The sequence below is a fragment of the Podarcis vaucheri genome (genome assembly GCF_965113315.1).
Source record: "Podarcis vaucheri genome assembly, chromosome: 2".
NCBI classification, from domain to species: Eukaryota; Metazoa; Chordata; class Lepidosauria; order Squamata; family Lacertidae; genus Podarcis; species Podarcis vaucheri.
Genome location: NC_138760.1, coordinates 48,637,097 through 48,653,297, shown reverse-complemented (window position 1 = coordinate 48,653,297; position 16,201 = coordinate 48,637,097). Strand labels below are relative to the sequence as shown.

The 16,201-nt window shown below is 49.7% G+C and overlaps 1 protein-coding gene across 1 annotated transcript; it reads right to left on the bottom strand.

The window, feature by feature from the left end:
* Positions 1-11,552: 11,552 nt before the first annotated feature.
* IER2 (immediate early response 2) lies at positions 11,553-14,503 on the bottom strand. Its single transcript, XM_082214746.1, has one exon. The coding sequence runs from the start codon at positions 14,034-14,036 to the stop codon at positions 13,281-13,283; it is 756 nt and encodes a 251-aa protein (XP_082070872.1). The 5' UTR covers positions 14,037-14,503; the 3' UTR covers positions 11,553-13,280.
* Positions 14,504-16,201: the final 1,698 nt, after the last annotated feature.

Sequence of the window (16,201 nt, the reverse complement as noted above, 5' to 3'; positions counted from 1 at the left end):
GGAAACCCTTTCATCCGATCGCGACTTCTGCGCCTTTAAGAGAGTCGAAACCCCCTTCACCTTCCCCCCCGCCGCCGCCGCTCCCTTCCCCTCCCCGATCTATTTTGGCTCGGCGCTGCTTTCATTTCCGCCTTCCTGTTCCGCAAGTGGTGCCAGGAAATTCCCCGCTTCCGCGCTGCCCGGGCAGGAGCCGGGGGCGGAGCGGAGGCCGCGTAGCCGGTGCGGAATGCAGCCGGAGGGGGCAGGCGCAGGCTCCAGCTTGTCCTCTTAATCGCACACGCCACCCAGGAGGCTTAAGGAGGCCGGCCAGAGGCAGCGTATCCCTCCGCCCTGACCTACATTTCCCGCGCTCCCGAGACTTCCTTGCAAGGGCGGGGAGCCGAACACCTGGATCCAGGCCCCCATTCACACGTGACGCCGGGCCCGCGAGAGGAACAGAGGGCGGCTTTGCACGCGCCTGCGTGGGCGCTGCCGGGACGCCGCAGACCCGCAGGCCAGGAAGGCGTTGCTATGGCGTGCAAACATTGCGCCGCAGCGGCCTTTGTAGGCGGCTCCGCGTGTGCGAGATAGATCCTTGCCTGCCTGGCGTCTTGTTTAAACGGGGCCCTGATGCTGGTATTTAAGGCACCCCCAGGACGTCTGATGCCTGACTTGGAAGCTCGGCTCCTTAGCTCCACATGGCTGGGCTGTGGTTGCTTCGTAGTGAAGGAGGCTCCCTCTTCGCACTGTTAAAGACCCTGCCCTTAATAGGTTGTTTCACACATTCGCAGGCTGCAACCCTGACAGTAAAAAGCAGATTTAAGAGAGCCGAGCCCACATGTTCCACTGCCCAGCCTTGGTTCAAATAAAGACCTGGTTGTTTTCCCCAAAACGAAGGGAGAGTATCCAGGTCATGGAACTACTGAAGGATACTCCTGAGTTGTTTTTCAAAAGAACGGGGCTATTTATTTTATCTTACTCAGAGCAGTGAAGCTTGTTTGATGAACAGCTTACGTGTGTAGAGACCTTTGCCCTGCATGCAGTAAACCTAGTGTCCTCCCCTACAGCACTCTGGAACTGAGCTAACCACCAGGAAACACTGGTGGAGTGCGTGTTTGGGTGTAGCAAGGGAAGATAACCAGCGCCCAGTTGCGATATGTGTCTGAATGAGTGTGTGCTTTGTATGCAAACGGTCCCAGGTTCACTCCAGGTAGGGCTATTGAAAATTATTGTGTTAAACCATGAAGAGACACTGCCAGTCCATGTGTGTAGACTAGAGTTTTCCAAACTGTGTCGGCCACAGTATGTAGGTATGTCACACGAACACGCCTCACGCTCCTCCTCGGGCTGCAAAGGGGTTCATTTAACCTCCTCTTTGCTAGTAAAATTGAATTAACGCGTTGCAAAACAATGCATGTCTAAAAAGTGTGTCAACAACATGAAAAGTTTGGAAAGCTCTGGTGTGGACCTACATGGACTTGATAAAAGGCTACTTCCTATATTCTGTTCTATAGTTAAAACAAGAAGACTGTGACAATTATGTGTAAAAAACTTGAATATAGGCAAGATCAGCATAGTGACCATTCACAGCAGCTGTATGGTAGTTAAGGAGCAGAGAAAAAGTGCTGTGAGCAAGAGATACCCATTTGTTTGAATGACACCTCCCTGTCTGTACCCCTGACTTCCTAACAGACAGCAGAGGGCAAGCGCCAGGGATGGGCGATGTTGGCTGCACAGGAAGAAAAAGGGAAGTGGCTGTTGGAGGTGGGGTGGGGAGCTACTGCTTTGGGGAAAGAAGGAAGGAAGGAAGGCAGCCTCACCCTATCAATGCTGCTTCCTCTTCATGTCTGCCGCCACCAGAATGGGCAGTGCCAGCATTACTGCTTTACAAAACACTGTTTCTATTTACATACTTAGTATTTACATACTTACATACTTAGTACAACAGATGCCTAAACTTACATTTTAGAAGACATCTGTAGGCAGCCCTGTTGAGGGGCATTTTTAAGGACTGGTGTTTTTATTATGTTTTTAGATACGTTGTAAGCTGCCCAGGAGGGTGGCGCTGTGGGTTAAACCATAGAGCCTAGGGCTTGCCGATCGGCAGTTCGAATCCCCGCAATGTGGTGAGCTCCCGTTGTTCGGTCCCTGCTCCTGCCCACCTAGCATTTCAAAAGCACGCCATTGCAAGTAGATAAATAGGTACTGCTCCAGCGGGAAGGTAAACGGCGTTTCTGTGGGCTGCTCTGGTTCACCAGTAGCGGCTTAGTCAAGCTGGCCACATGACCCAGAGGTTGTACGCCGGCTCCCTCAGCCAATAAAGCGAGATGAGTGCCGCAACTCCAGAGTCGGCCACGTCTGGACCTAATGGTCAGGGGTCCCTTTACCTTTACCTTAAGCTTCCCAGGAGGGATGCGGGTGGCGCTGTGGGTTAAACCACAGAGCCTAGGACTTGCCGATCAAAAGGTCGGCGGTTCAAATCCCTGCGACGGGGTGAGCTCCTGTTGCTCAGTCCCAGCTCCTGCCAACCTAGCAGTTCAAAAGCACATCAAAGTTCAAGTAGATAAATAGGTACCTCTATGGCAGGAAGGTAAACGCCGTTTCCGTGCGCTGCTCTGGTTCGCCAGAAGCGGCTTAGTCATGCTGGCCACATGACCCGGAAGCTGTACGCCGGCTCCCTCGGCCAATAAAGCGAGATGAGTGCCGCAACCCCAGAGTCGGCCACAACTGGACCTAATGGTCAGGGATACCTTTACCTTTACCTTAAGCTGGGACTGGGTATAAATAATAAAATTATTATTATTATTCCTAAAATCCATTATTTCATACAAAGACCCTAACTACACTTGCATTACATAGTGCTATGAATTCAGGGGGGACGGACGGACTATATGCCTGACCAGTGGCGGACTTTGGGTTCTCATATTTCAGCGGCACCCTGGGCGGCGTCAAAAATTAGCACCTCTCTGCCTCTTGTGCTTCACTCTAAATCATAGTTGCTGCGTCCTCAACGGTGCTCCCAAGGTTCCGCGCCCAGTGCTCCCCTAATTCTGCCTCTGGCCTGACCCCACTTCTAATTGCTGGATCCAGTACAGATTCCATTTCTGGAATAGCCAATTTAGCTTCCCAGTAAGGTAATGAACTTCTAAGTATGGGCCTTTAAGGTAACAAAGGAAGTGGCTCTGTGCTAGAAATCACATAGGTGGGTTCCCCTCCCTCAACTCGCTGGTAGTTACAAAGACAAAGCCAGAGTTAGGTCTTGAGTTATGTGAGCTAGAAGTTGCCTGGCTGAGCAGCTGGGAGACGGAGCTATGCCTGATTTCTGCTGGAATCTAAGTGTGGAGATGGGAGAAGCAAGACCCTCTTGGGGTGTTAATGCTGTGAACCCCTCCATCGTAGGCTCGGGTTGTATAGATGTGTGAATAAACCACACATCATAAAGACACAACAATCTCCACTGTCCCTCATTCCAAAGGAAATCAAGCGCTCGGGGTACCCTAGAATCTTGCACCACTCAGAGACTGGGTGGCGTACAACAATTTGCTCCTCCTTCATTAGCATAAGTGCGCATGTACTCTTTCTCCCTATACCTCTGGTCAGCAACTAGATTTTGTTAGATGGCCACTTCAGAATGGAATAGGATTGGCAGGCCCAGAACCCCAGCCTCCATCCCCAAAAGTGGCCTGTCACTGAAGCTTATGACAGCTGCAACTCTCATCGTGCTCCTCTTTTATCTCTTGCTTTGCATCTGAGTGGTCAGGCAGTGGGAAATAAATTTGGCCAAGTGGTCATTAGTGTACACTTCTGCACTACACACAAATACATATATTATGGCACATTAATTACCACTTCATAGGTAAAGGGGCCCCTGACCATTAGGTCCAGTCATGACCGACTCTGGGGTTGCAGCACTCATCTCGCTTTATTGCCTGAGGGAGCCAGAATACAGCTTCCGGGTCATGTGGCCAGCATGCCTAAGCCGCTTCTGGAAACCAGAGCAGCGCACGGAAACGGCGTTTACCTTCCTGCGGGAGCGGTACCTATTTATCTACTTGCACTTTGACGTGCTTTCCAACTGCTAGGTTGGCAGGAGCAGGGACCAAGCAACGGGAGCTCATCCCATACTGGGGATTTGAACCGCCGACCTTCTGATTGGCAAGTCCTAGGCTCAGTGGTTTAACCCACAGCACCACCCACATCTCTCCAATTACCACTTCATATATGCATACAATTTTCTCTTTTTTTTAAAAAACCCCACCATGTTAGTCTTTCCAATACACACACAAACACACATGTCCAATACCTCACTGACACAAGTGCAAGCCATGAAATGGTTTGCACACTTATGGCGAAAAGGTGTCTGAGGACTCCCATCCCCTTGTCCTGAATGTAAAACTCCCTAAGTCTTGTGTTTTGGAAGGCGAAGAAGCTGCTTTGTATGAACTTTTTGGATAAAAGTAGCAGCTGGTGGCCAGTTGTGAAACTGAGCTTGTCTATGGGATGCAATTTTCCAGAGAAAAGAGGAAAGTCTGCCTGCTGGCTTTCTGCTTCTAAAGCCACAAGGCCTTATGATGATGAATGAAAACTGGAAGGAGATGGAACTTTGGAAATGCCCAGAGGAAGACTGAGCAGTGGCAAACCAAGTACAGATCACAGCATTCGGTCTTTTATGTGTATTTGACTGAGAAGTTCCACTTTGCTTCCAAAGTTTCACCACCCATACAACCACTCAGTCCAGGCTTTTCCCAGCCAGGTTGTTGTTTGAACCCAACTGGCAGTGTGCCCAGGTCTGAACTCTGCAAGTGCCGCCCTGCTAGGGCGAGGGCAGAGAACAATCAGTATATTCCCAATGCCACCTCCCTAAGCTTGCACCGCCAGCACTTTTGCATGTGCAGCCAGTGTGGGAAGGAGAAGGTGGAACTGCAGGAAGGGAGATGGTCTTGGTAGCCTTGGAGCAGCAGAGATATTACCCAAGTGGAAGAGGAGGCTCAGTCCAATCACCACTCTCCGCCCTGGCTACACTCTAGAGATGCAATCGGTGGGAACTGCAGGATACTCAACAGAGAGTCATATCTGGGCAGGAGGAATTGCAGTCTCTTCACCACCCTGCATAGTTTCAAAGTACATACAGCTCTCTCCCACACAATTCCAGTCACCTCAGTGGCTCCCAGCCAGCATGTACATAGCTTGTCAAAGACTGAAATATCTTTATAGATATTTATAGGCATTTTATAACAGGACCTTCATGGCCTGCTACTTCTATTTCTTGCCCGCAATTCTTGTCTCCCCATGAAACTCATCCCTCTCCCCACTTCTTTCACCGTGGGATAAAATGACAAGCTGCTCAGGGTTGGGATCCCAATTTGCCTGATTGACAGAACTGACAATCCTGTTCTATTCTGAAAAGCAGAACCAGAAGAAATCTGTGCTTCATTTCCCTATCTAACTATGTGGGCTTCCCTTCAGTGCTGGCAGAGGCATGCCTAGGATCCCTTGTCCCCTTGGCAGGGAGCCATATTGGAGCCCTGCCCCCCTCGGGGGAAAATAATATCACTGTACTACAATAGCCACATTGGAAATTACCTAAGTACAGTACTCGTAACATCCAGAGTGAAGGCAAAGTTAGGAGGAAGGGCAAAGAAGTCCACACGCTTTCGTGCCACAGTGCAGGGTGAATGGGAAGCTTCTCCCTTGTTTGATTTCGCTGTGAGACACATATATGGTCTGATAGGTGATTTTTGCTCCCACTCCAGACCTGCACCCCTGGCAGGGGCCAGTTCTACCAACCCCCAGGTACACCCCTGAGCACTGGAGACATAATTCCTGCTTTTCAATTTAGAATACAGTTGGCAGACCGTTTCTGTTCCAATAAGGGCTGGTTCTCTCACCCAGATCCAAGGGCACATTGTAAACGTTCAAATAGTCCGAGCTTGTAGCATAACCTGCTCTAGCTGTTTGCTTATGCAGCCTGCCTACAAAGCAGTTTCCCAGGGGTGCTAATTATTCCGAGGTGTGGCCCATAATTGCCCGGGTTGGAGCAATTTAATGAGGTTGTCTGGCTGCTTCCCTGCCCAGGATAATATCCCATAGTAATTCCACATGCTGAGGAGTGTAGTAATTGTGGGATCCCAGACTGCCGCAGCAATGTGGCAGATCATGAGAAGCATAGCAAGGGTGCACTCACGCAGGTCAAGGGAAGCTGGGCAGAGAAAAACAACTCTGAATGAAAACCTTGAGCAACTCCGGAGGGCTGTATGCTTTTCAGACTTAACCTTCCATTCAGATTGGCTGGTGTATCACAAAGAGCAAGGACTGAGCCGTAGCTGAGGATAGATGGGAGATGGGGTTCTGGGCAGAAGGAAGTAATTGAAAATATTGGCAGGCAGGAGTAATGAACTGGAACAGAGAGCTTGTTTTGACAGGGATCCATTGATCAGAGTAGTTGGGGAGAAGGGAGTTATTTATTTAAAAAGCTTACAAGCCACCATTTTAGCATAGAACCCTCCCGTGGCAGCTTCCAACATTATGTCAACAGCATGTAATTCTTAATAAATGTAAAATGTACAACAGCAACGTCATTAGAAACAGTAACCAGCAACAACATTGTAACACTCTACCCAGTAAAAATCACAAAAACAAAAGAAAATCACAACAATGTTACAACAACCCAATTAGACTCCTTCTTAGACATGTGGAGACATAAAGGCTTGCAGTGATGGGACCTGGTTTATCATGGGGCCGCTGCCAAGAAGGCCCTGTCCCTTGTGGCCACCAGCCTACTTGCTCCCACAAGGGGTGGCAGAAATAGAGTCTCAGAAGCAGATCTCACAGTCCAAGCAGGTGGATGTGTGTGAAGGCAATTGAGGGATAACTCCTGGTTTCTGTCTGCAGCTACAGAAAGTGTGGGTGAGTAGTTGCTGCCAGGGGCCTGGAAGCTGGTCTTAATCACCAGCTTTGTAACCTGAACAAGCCACTTTCTTGGCTTGAACAAGACAGGAATATAACCCAAGGATCTTGGGCAGTATCACTTTAAAAGCGTATGCAGATAGCAGCGCTTACGGTTTGGGAGACTGGGTATGCAAACATCTCCTCTGAATGAGTTACTATAATTTTGCCCTGTGATAAGTAGCACGCGTATTCTGAATGCAGCAGGGCTGGAAACTATTTCTCTTCCTGCCTCTCACTAAATGAGACAAAGCAAAATTTGGTGAAACCAGAAGAGAGAAAGCTGAATTTCCGTACGAACTGAAATATTTTGTCATGTGGCAGCAAATAACTGGCAGAGAAAGCAGCTGCGGTCACCCAGCCAAGGACCTCATCAGGCTGAAGGTGCAAACCCCTTCGCTCTGGTGCTCTCCCCTCCCCTCTTCCTCCCCTCTCCCCGTGAGAACACAGGAACTTTAGCAGGTGCCGGATACAGCCCAGCTCATGGTAAGGCGGAACAGGCCATCCGCTTTGGTATCCTGTCTCCAGGGGTAGCTGATGCACAGGAAATCGACCTAACTGCACTGCATTTGGTGTGCCAGGCCTCCTTTGCTCTGCAGCCCCCATATCCTGGCTTAGATGTGTTTTCCTCCCCTCCTCCTCCTCCTCCCCCCTCTCTGTCCTTCAGCCTGTGCCTTTAGGGGGTGCAGGGAGTTCAGATTCCTGGCAGAGAGTCACACTGTGTGAGTGGGAGCCATTAGCTATGCTGCCTTTGTTCTGCTGGAGATGTGCTTGGGGCGTTATCAAAGACCCTTCTGTCTTTTCACAGGGGGAGTGTCTTGCACAGGCAATGGCGTGACAGGGCCCCTAGGTGCAATGCAGAATCGCCTGGGCTCTCTGAGGGTTTCCCACACAGCTAGAAAGCTTAAGGGAGGGGGGCAGGGGAGGAAGACTGTGGAAACATTGGAATTCACACACATCTTCAGCTGGTACAAGTCTGGTATAATATTGCAAACAGGGGGGGGGGGAGAAAACTGAGGGTTTTAGTTTTCCAGGTGCCTTGCACTTCATTTGAGGTGGGAGGGAGAAACCATACAGAGCATATGCTAAATAACTATGTTGCATAACAAATGGCATGTCAGAAGGAACCCAAAGCTGTGGGATGTTTTCACTGTCCTTTTGCTTCCACATATAAGCAGCAGCCTTATGCAGAGGCATATTGTAGCCTGTGAGCTGCTGTGAGTCAGAGCAGATTTTCAAGATACTGAGCAGACTCTTACCTCATCCCTCCTACCTGAGATCCTTATATGCATGGCAACACTTTGTTGCATGTATTACTGTACTAGGGACACTGGGAACTACAGCTGGGAAAATTCTCCATTGTTTTCAGTGGCCTCCTGGGCTGCAAAGGGAACACTGATTACTTTTTTAAAAATTAAAAAATAGCCCTCACCAGAACACATTGTGATAAGATTAAATGGTGTATATTTCCTCCAACTGCTTAAAAAAAATATATTCCTCCATGCCAGGAGGAAATGGATTTCCAGAACACACAAGGAGGTAGACTAGAAGGCATTGCATGGAAAGCCTTGCATCATTTATAGCCAGCATGAAACGGCTTGCAACTTATTCAGTAGTCTGGCAGAACAAGGTCCACCATGTAGCACGAAGCAAGCCTGATCCTTGCCTTGGGCAAGGAAGTTCATAGCCATTCTCCCCTTATGCCTTGAAGTTGCTAACAAGGATCACTTGGGGGAATGGTTCCTAATTAAATTTATTCTGTCACAGCCTGTGCTGTAAATATTGGGAAGTCTATCTCTGCCATAGATTAACTGATAAATAAGATGCACTAAATAGGCAACATGCTTTATTCAGCTCCCATGTGGCTAGTGAAAGTGGATTTTATGTGTTCATGTTCTACAGGACTCTCCTTATTGTTAAGTACTAGTTCAAATGCACAGGTTTTAACATATTCTTCCATATACTGGTCTTATCTTGAAACGTTTAGCACTTAAGTTACACTGATGAAGATGTTACAGAATTTTTTAAGTATCACAGGATGAAAAAGGCCTCTTCAGATTTCTGTGAGGCTCAAACTTCTACAAAATGCCAATTAATTGGTATTTTGAAAACAGACGCCTATCATTTGCTTCTTTCCTGACTCAAAAAGAGACAGAACTGCCTCCTCTCTCCAAATACACACACATTTGTTCAATGAAGAATGTGTGGCGAGTCTTGACTCCAAACTCCAGCCTTACCTCTAGAAATTATCTTGCCCTAACTTGTTTAAATACCCCCCTCCCCCTTCTCTTTTATATATCATTGCTGTGAATTAAAGACGTAACACAAAACCCCTTTGACTGAAAAGTAACAGGAGCAGTTAAGGCCTTGGGGCAAATGGGTGTGCCTTCTAACTCTAGTCAGACCTCCTTGGCTGTGCTGTGAGGCACACCAACTACGCTATGGAAGGGCAAAGATTATGCCCAAGATCTCAGCAGAGCTCCCCAGACTGAGCCAGCATCTTTGGTTCTGTCTGTACAAAATACTCTGCTGTCATAGGAAAGGAGCAGTGGCGTAGCGTGGGTTGTCAGCACCCGGGGCAAGGCAAGTAATTTGCGCCCCCTAACCCGTGGATTTTAGCACTCGAGTGCGAGCGCCCCCCCCCCCCGATGTTGCGCCCGGTGCGGCCGGCCCCCCCTGCACCCCCCGCGCTACGCCACTGCAAAGGAGGTCACGGCAATATACCCATCCTATCAGGCCAAGCCACTGGTGCATTTTTCACAGAGAGACAGAGCTCCTCCAGCAGAGACTGGCTTTCCAGCTGACTCACGAGACTGGGTGGAGTGGGTTTTTGTGGGAAAATTTAGGGCTGGGCTGAACTTGAGGCCTAGTTCTCATTAACATAAGTTTTCTATGCGCAGGGAAATGTTTTTATCAAGAGGCACTGAGCTCATGCAAGTCCTGACCTGTAATTCAGATGCAGCACAGCTCACACGCAGGTTTACAACCATAGTTTAGCCTAAGGATTCTCATGTGTCCAGCAAGGCATAATCCTACTCTTTGCAGTGAAAGCAAACAAAAGTGGCTAACTGGTGTCAGTCATTCCTATTCCAGGTAACTCAGAGCACTTTACACCAGTCGAGGAATTAAATCTTATAAAAGCACTGGGGCAGGCAATCAGCATTGTTGTAGAAGGGAAAATTACCAGGTTATGGCCTCTAAACTGGCAGCAGCTCAGATTACAAGGAGTAAATTCCTGAGCCTTGAATCACGGCAGTGTTCCTTTAACCCCTGGGGGCTCTTCCCCATTGATCTCACCCCACCTGCTTGCTCAGCTGTCTCAGGGAGCATCCACTGAAACCGGAGGGGTTCTGAAGAAAGTACTTAATAAATCCTTGGTGCATTACCCTTAGCGTTTTAACTACCGATGCTAAATCCTAGACTTTTCCCTGAAGCACACATCCCAGAGTATGTGAATTATTTAGGAGGCACACTTACATTCTTGATTACACCCATTCTCCCAACAAATATTTCATTCCTTCAGTCATCAACCACCCCCTTGTTTCAAATGTCTTGTGGCTGTATTTGAAAATACAAAAATCACTGGTACTGAAACAAAGACTTATCGTTGTTGAGGGTTATTAAATGAGGGCATCCCTCACCAAATTAGAATGTATACATCTGTCCTGTTTTATATTTCAGTTGAAAGGGACTACACACAACTTTCCTTGGTGATTTGCAATGTTGCTCAACATCCATGGGGTCTAATCTGGCAAACCTGTATTGTGCCAACAAGTTCTTATGACAAGGTTTCCATTACATGATCAGGGACTGCAGACAAGCATAAGTTGCTCCCTTATGGGATTACCTCGAGATACTGCTACTGTTAATGTTTTGCAAAGCATACTTGCATCTAAGCTCCTGCCTGCCAGCCCTATCCGCTGGCTAGTGGCCCATGTTTATGGAAAGGCTATTTTAGTTCCATCATAAACAAGTTTACAAGCTGTTACTGGAGCTCTAAATATAAGTTTCCCATGCTCTCACACCCATCCTGAAACCAAGCATTGTTGTTATGCAACTCAACTTGCTTGACCCATGCTACCCGGCATGGTGAGATTTGAAAAGTGATCCCAAACATCTAGGACCCTATCGGGACTGGACTGCTACCCAAACAATCAAGGCTAATCTTGTTGACAACCCCTTCTCACCCCATTCCACCCACCATTAGAAACAGCTACATAATCAACAGCAAGTTCTGGATGCCCCAAGGGTCCAGCACACTAATTCATAGAAGGCTGGGGGCAGAGCTTAGGAGAGTTTGTTTACTCCACATCTCAACACTGAATAGTTCAGATTTGCAGGAGCCCACATGCTTGGAAGTTTGGCTCTTCAAATGTGCAGTTGGTTAAGGAACTAAAGGTTGCCTGCCCTGTCACTAACTTTGCTGTTCCCCTTGTTTCTTTTCTCTAGTTCCTTATTTTGTACCTTGACTAGTTTAATGTAGTAGGAGGCCTTATATGTTTGGAGGTAGGTTTGAGTAGCTGCTTGAACATTCTCCCCTCCCATATCCTCTCCACCAAGAGAAAATTCTCAATGAAGTTCACAAATGGTTTGTTTTTTAAAAAATTAAGAACGGAACACCACAGAAGTAAAAAAAAAGATGGCCTTTATTTCAGTGACCAAAAATATTAACACCATGAGGTTAAAACCAAATAAACTTGTATTTTGCCCTCTTTGAGGCAAATGCAGATTACATACAATTAGAATTACAAAGTACCTTGACAGTGACCATTCTACTGCCCATTTTGAAAACCAGTTTCAGAAGACATTCTTACTGTTCTCCTCCCAACCCTAAAGCTTGAATCAAACTAACACTTTTGAAGCACTGAGATGACACAACAGATAAATCAAGCACAACAGCAACTGTTTCATACATTTGAGAGAAGAGAGTGGAGGAAAAAATCATGAACAAAGGCAAAAACGGTGTCAAGAAATCTCATGAAATGACTTGATATACTGTTTTTTTTTTGTTTGTTTTTTAGAGACAAGACACTGCAGAACACACCCATTTAAAGAATACAGGTTTTTTTGCCCCCATTCTCCTGATTTGGGTGAAAAATATCCAAGCTGCATATGGAGTGGAAAGAGAAAAATGTTTGTGGATGTAAAACAGTACCCCTCATTACTGTTCAGTGCATAAACAGCTTCAGTCATCTAGGAAACCCGCCAGCGAGCTTTTAAGATGACATCTTTAGGGGAAGAAAAACCACTTGTCTTCCTCTCCCCCACCCTCCAGACATTCAGGGCTCCACCCACACCTTAAAAAACAAAAACCACAACAACCACACACACAGCCAAGGCAACAGAAGCAGGAAATCCCCTGCAGTCGTGGACCCAGTGTAACGCAAATGCTAGTCATATGAGAGATGTGTCATAACTAGTATGACTGGTTGGGTTTTTTTCCCCTCCCCTCCTTCTGTTCCTGCTCAGCACACACACTTTGGCAAGACTAATCTGGTTCGGAGATCTTTTCTGGCACAAAGAAACAGGCCACTTCATCGTTCTTAATTACTAGGTAAGAAAAAAAGGGATGGCCCTGAGGAAAAGAATACTGGGCAGACAGGAGCGGGACTGACAAAAGCTGCTTTTCTTCGACAATTCTCAGCATGACTCTTTTTAACCCTTCAGGGGAGCTGCCTAACAATCCTTAAGACCTTTCCAGTCCCGTTGAGGGGGGAAAAAAGGGGGAGGGGGAGAGGAGACAGAAACATAAACTCAGATCTGGCAATTAACTTTAGTTAAGGAACGGCAGAATGAACACGTCATTGTTATCGACTAGCACCAAAAAAAAGTGCACCCAGCACACATCGCGCTTGCTTTCCGCCCGAATCCGGTTTCCGAAGGCCCGACGGGCTGCGAGCCTCCCCCGTTTTCCAAGAGTTCGCTGCCCGCCGCCCCCGCCCCCCCAAAGTATCGTGTCCCGCCACGCCGCCGCTGCGTCCAGTCCGGCGCATAGCGCACCGCAGCCGCGTCCCGGGTTTACTGGCCGAGGTGGGGCGTCCTCCTTCGCCGCGTTGCCCGCAGCCTTTTGTCTCGTCGTCTTTCCCAGCCACCAGAGCGTCTCTCGCCTAAACCCGGAGGGGGAGAAAATGGGAGGAGGGAACCCACCAGCGCTCCCCGCCGCCCGCCCCCAGTCCTTCACCAGCCTCCCGCGGCGCGTCTTCCTCGCCGCCCAGGCCCCGCCACCAAGGAGAGGGGGCCGGCGGGCCGGGAGCGGGAGGTGGTGCTCAGCTCCTCCGCCGAGAGAGGGGCTTCAGCAGGTTCCGCTTCTCCGCAGAGAGCGAGGTTTCCAGCTACGAGTCCCTGGCGGGGGCGCTTTAGAAGGCCACCACGGCTCTCACCATTATGCTCAGCACGCCGTCCCCTTGCCTGCAGCTCGCCTTGGGCTCGTCGGCGCCTTTGGCCGGCGGAGGCTGGAGGATTAAGCCGGAGAAGCGGTCCTGGAGGACCCTGGCTAAGCTCGGGAAAGGCCCCTCCTGGCGCTGCGGCTGCCGCTCGCCTTCCTCTTCCACCAGCTTGGCTTTCTTGCTGGGCACCAGACCGGCTTCGGCGGCGCCGATCTTGCCCAGGCTGCTGCTGCGGCGCTTGCGGCTAGGCTTGGCGGCGCCCGCCTGTGGCCCGGGGGCGCCTCGGCTCCACGCCGGCGGAGGCGCGGGCGAGCTGCCGTCGGGCTCCTCCTGGGTCTCCATGGGCTCCGGATCAAGAGTGGCGCAAGGCAGAGCAGGCGGCGGCGCCTCCGATGGCTGTACGGCGGGGAGAGGCCCCGGCTCCGACAGGGCGTGGGGGAAGGGGGTCGCCGGAGGCGCCTCCAGATGTTGAGGGGCGGGCGCCTCGCCCTGCAGGTCCAGCTGCGGCTCCGGGCGCCCGGCAAAGTCCTCGCCGCTCCCTCCGCCCGCGGCCATCTCGTCCTCTTCCTCCAGCTTGGCCGAGAGGTAGAGGTCCCGGGCGTTGCGCATCACCAGCGACAACTGCAGGCTGCGGTGGAGACGCAGGCCGCCGCGCTGCATCCGCGAGTGGTACATTTTCCACACCGACATGGTCATAATGCGCTGCGCTTCCTTCTGCACTTCCATGATGGCGGAGCCGGCTTCGCCGCGGTTTGGGTCTCTTCGGCTTGTTCGGGGGCTGCGAGGAGCCGGGAGGGAGACCTCTGGCGCTTTCTCCTTAAAAGGCGAAAGTGACGCGTGCCCCCGGGTCTTAATTGGTGTTTGTTTTGCTTTGCTTTGCTTTGCGAAGCGCAGCCTTCGGAAGAAGCCTTTCTCGTGACGTCCGCCCCGACTGAAGGAGGCCGCGCCCAGCGCGCTTCTTTTTATACCGCCGGTGATCTCAGCGCCTGGGCCTCCTCCGCCCACTTCGAGAGCCGCATCCGGCCTTTCGCAGCGCGCCACTGGCCGCCCTCCCCGGCAGGGGGAGGGGGAGGCGGAAATGTCAGGCAGTGGGGGAAGGGAGGAGGGAAGAGCAAAGGGCTCGGCCCCCCTCCAGCCAGCCAGCCAGCGGGGACAGGACTTGAAAGCGGCTGCTCCTGCCGCCGCCGCCGCCAACAAAAGAGGAGCCTGGAACTTGGGCTGCCTGTGATAAGTGCGCTGCACAACTGCCCACGCAAAGCTCGTCCCCCGGGAAGAACTAAGGAGCATGCACGACCTGTGGCTGCAGATTCCTTAGCTCATTTACTAAGTGTAGAGGTGTTGGCTTCACTGGAAGCACGTTTCATGGGTTTGGGTTCGACCGAAATCAATAGGGCTGGTTTCCATACACGTTTACAGCTGGGAATTATGGGGCAGGTTTCCATGCACGTTTACAGCTGGGAATTAAGAGTGTGCTCAGAATGGGGCAATACATGGGCATCATCACTCGGTTTCCCTTCGCTAGAATACAATTGATGAATGGCAAGTGAAGGACCATGGAAAAGTTGTGTTACACCTGCCCATTCATGCATGCAGAAGCCATCATGGCCCAAATACAGTATCAAGTTGGTGAACTTACCTTTAAGGCAGGGGCAGGGGGCAGGGATGGCTCTGCCCTTTGGAGGATTGTGAGGTGTCAGCCTCAAGCAGCAAGATGCTGAAGGACTAGGAAGCAGGCAGAGCGCAGCCTGTCCTGAAACTACTGACACCAGGTGTGGCGGAAGATTATTGAAGCAAGGTGCAGCTCCAAATCTGATGGGCTTCTGCACATGGTGGGGAAGAGACCGCCTTCACCACAGGTAGTGGAATGTCTTCAGCCTTCCCTGGTGGGGAAGCCATGGCTCTCTGGATGCCTTTGGACCAGGCTCCCATCAGCCTCAGTTAGCATGGCCAGTGATGATGAAAGTTGCAACCAAACCACCTTGGGAGGACCACAGGCCCTGCTTTAATGGGCTGCATACATGGGCCTGCCATGAAATAACGAGTGCACAAAATCTCTCTGTGAAATATGGCACCTTCAAGAGGTGCTCAGTGTGTGCAGTTAGGAGTGTTGCAGAAAATGCTCAGTGAATATCCAATCAGGCCAATACTGTTTATTTCTGCCTGCAGCAGAATCTCTATTTCCATGGTTCTGAAAGCATCAACTAGGCATTGCTGCAAGCAGAGGCTAGAAGACATACCTATATCGGCTCTGTCCTGACTAATCTTAACCAACATTTTTGCGTATCTTCATTAGACTTGGAGGAAGGCTATTGATCCACTCCCCTTTTCCTATTCACTAAGGCCAGATTCACATACATGTAGATCTCATGATTGTACCATGCTATACTTTTGATGAATGAAATATCTGACTTCATTGAAAAGCCTTGCATTTGAAATTACATGCCTTGTTAGCTACTGGGTTAGATCTCTGATGGCTCATTCACACACACAAGCCATCCATTGCTTGCTTTTATAATCAAGTAATAAAGATTTGTGTGTAAAACAGCTCTAGGAAATGAGTAAGCATGGTTTCCCACTTCAACTGTTTTCCATGAGTGGCACATGTTCCATCCATGATCATTTGCAAGGAATCCCTACTGATTTTAACAGAACTTGCTCCTGAGTGCAGAAGACTGTAGCCTTAAATGGCTTACTGCATCTCCCACATTCATAGTTAACTAAAAACCTGAATTGGCCATAATGTGCTGTTGATTTTGCCCTTCTAACTTCAGAGTATTCATAAGTGATACCTAAACACTGTATGTGCATTTAATTTGCACTGATTTCAACAGAACATACTTCCAAGTAAGCATGTTCAGAATGAAAGTGCCTTAATTGTGTCTGTTGATGTC

Excerpts from the sequence above, each read along its gene's own strand:
- IER2 (XM_082214746.1), bottom strand. The coding sequence starts at position 14,036 with ATGGAAGTGCAGAAGGAAGCGCAGCGCATTATGACCATGTCGGTGTGG.